The 2,610-nt window shown below is 41.3% G+C and overlaps 1 protein-coding gene across 1 annotated transcript in view; it reads right to left on the bottom strand.

The window, feature by feature from the left end:
• The window catches only part of LOC104790779 (putative SWI/SNF-related matrix-associated actin-dependent regulator of chromatin subfamily A member 3-like 1), a 5,569-nt gene that overhangs the window by 1,289 nt on the left and 1,670 nt on the right, over positions 1 to 2,610 (bottom strand). The window contains exons 2-3 of the mRNA XM_010516564.2: positions 492 to 2,318; positions 22 to 400 (exon numbers count right to left, since the gene is read on the bottom strand). Of these exons, the coding sequence (XP_010514866.2) occupies positions 22 to 400; positions 492 to 2,318 (2,206 nt within the window). The remainder of the gene's footprint in view (positions 1 to 21; positions 401 to 491; positions 2,319 to 2,610) is intronic.

Raw genomic sequence — 2,610 nt, 5'->3', positions numbered from 1 at the left:
GGTTTTTCGAGTAGAAGCAGCATTTTCCTAAACTGAGAGAATACAACAGACTTTGTGTTTGGGTTTTCTTGTCTTGACGCGATCAACAGCGAGAGTAAAGCCGAGACCTTTGAGGAATTACTCGACGCCTTTGTGTCTTCTCCGTCGGTATTGGAAGTATCCGAAGGAGGAGTTGGAGGAGCGTTGTACAGATCCGATTGAGTTAGAGGGCCACGGCAAAGAGGGCAAGCAGGTTTAGTTCTTTCCAAGGTTTGGAGAATACAAGCTCTGCAAAAGATGTGAGCACATCGAGTGATGATGATGTCTTTTGGTGGCGAAATGCAAATCGGACAGTCGAAATCTTCGCCATCTTGCAATACCGCAACTAGCTTTTGTAGCAGCTCTGGCTTATCAGTCACATCTGTTTCACAAACAAACAACACAAAGGTCTATAAGCTTTGCAAAAGCAAAAGAAAGAATTTGTAAACTGTTTTTTTTTTGTTGATTCTAACCTTCGATAGATATAGAAGCGGTAAAAGATCTTAATTCTGGAGGACATAGAGATAAGTCGTCACAAAGTTGTCTAAGACGTAAGATTATGCTCAAAACCGTTGAGTAGTTTCGCATCAAGCTTCCATTGTTTATGAGGTTACGCACAACACCTTTAGCTTCTCCTTCCATGTGATCATATAACTGACGTTCTTCATGAGAAAGCTCAACGTAACAAGTTTCAACACTCTTAGATGGTAAACCTATCAAACTCTGTTCTTTTGTTCTACGCAACGAGATTGTCGCCATTAAAACCTGGAGGCGAGAAAGTCCCTTCTTGTTACCTTGACCAAGCGGACGTTGTATCAAGCTTTGCCAATAACTCTTAATCGAAAAAGGCTCAAACCGAAGAAAAGCCATCAGAGAGTACAAATCGAAAGAACCGTTCTGAATAGGAGTTCCTGTCACAGCCCATCTGCGGGAAGCTTTCAAATTACTAACCGCTCGGCTCTGTTGAGCATTTGCATTCTTAATGGTATGTGCCTCGTCAAGAATAATCCTCAGCCATTCCATCTTCTTGACAGGAGAATCATCCCACGATTCTTCAACAGCCAAAGTACCGTAAGTAGTCAGCACTATATCGTACTTCATAAGCTCGTTAACATCGTCTGTTCTTTCCCCACCGTGATACATATACACTCTCAAGCTTCCAGGTACAGTATGCTCCTCTAGCTGTGTAATCCATGCTGAAAACACAGAAGGTGGACAAACAATCAACGTTGTCTTCTTCTGAGACACATTAACATCATCAGATATACGCTTCTTCTTGGATACGCTCTCACTGCTCTTACCTCTTCCCCTCTTTTTACCTTTCTTGTCTCCTTGTACTACTTCCACAGGTTCTTCAGTTTTCGTACTGGTGGCATCATAACCAAATCTATCAAAAGCTATGAGTGAAAGCAATGTAAGTGTCTTACCTAAGCCCATATCATCAGCAAACACACCTCCCCGCAAAGATTCAGGCCGCTTATCACTGCGGTAATTAGTCAAAACATTTAAAAATTCTCCATCTTTCTCTTCCCAAAACGGAGGCAACTCACCAGACTTCTCCCTGTGGAGTAACCAACCCAATCCTTCTTTCTGATGAGCAAAAAGTTCTGATTTTATCACTTCCCTCGGCGGCTCAACACTAACCATTCTCTCCTTCTGTCTAACATTCTCATCAACTAACTTAAAAACCTTATCAACACTACTCTTCTTCTTCTCTCCACCATTACCCATCAGTTCTTTAACCACAACAGCCTCCGATAACCCAAACGAAGGATCCGAATCCGAAATCAACACTAACCCGGCCCGCGAAATCGTCGATTTCACAACTGGTAACGCTTCTACCTTAGCGAAAACGTGGATTTGACACGGGATTTTAAACCTATTGGAGTTAGAACGAGTATTGGGTACGATACCTTCGGCGACGATCATGTGTGAGTCTAGCAACGGCGAGAGAACTGCGGCTACAGCACGCTCGATGTGCCCTACTTGAACGGATCTTGTGTTAAGTACTCTGATTGCGTTTTTATCGTACTGGTTTAAAGGCTCACGAACTAGTCCTACCATCTCTCGGCCGTTGATTCGGCCTGAATAGTACTGTAACCCTACTATATTCGCGATGACGAATCCAGCCATGTAAGTCTCTGAATTGAAGTCCTGAGATTGCTGTGATAGGTCCTCCGTCGAGGATTGAAACTCGTCTTCGTTCGCCATAACTGTAGAAAGGAATTTGAGTTTTTTTTTTTTTTTTTTTTTAATGTACAAAAAAACGGAGAGGCGGAATTGAGAGGAAGAGGAAGGAACTCGAAAGTTCAAAAACCGAATCAATTTGGAGAAATTTTGTTTTGAGGCCCTCTATTTTCTGATGTCTTATATTGTAACCTCTTTAAAGATTCAAAAATTTAGATTGAAGCTCCATGTCTTAATAAGATATTTGTACACCCACAAAACCTTATACAGTCCTACTATATTTTGAGAGGTTATTGGTTCTATGATTTAATCTATACTATTAAATGGGAAGCACACTTAAAGATTAAAAAAAAAAACATAACATATATCCATGTTGCCAAACCGACCCACTTGCATAAAAAAAAA

The sequence above is a fragment of the Camelina sativa genome, chromosome 6, assembly GCF_000633955.1.
Source record: "Camelina sativa cultivar DH55 chromosome 6, Cs, whole genome shotgun sequence".
NCBI lineage: Eukaryota > Viridiplantae > Streptophyta > Magnoliopsida > Brassicales > Brassicaceae > Camelina > Camelina sativa.
This window is presented reverse-complemented; position numbering and strand designations above follow the sequence as displayed.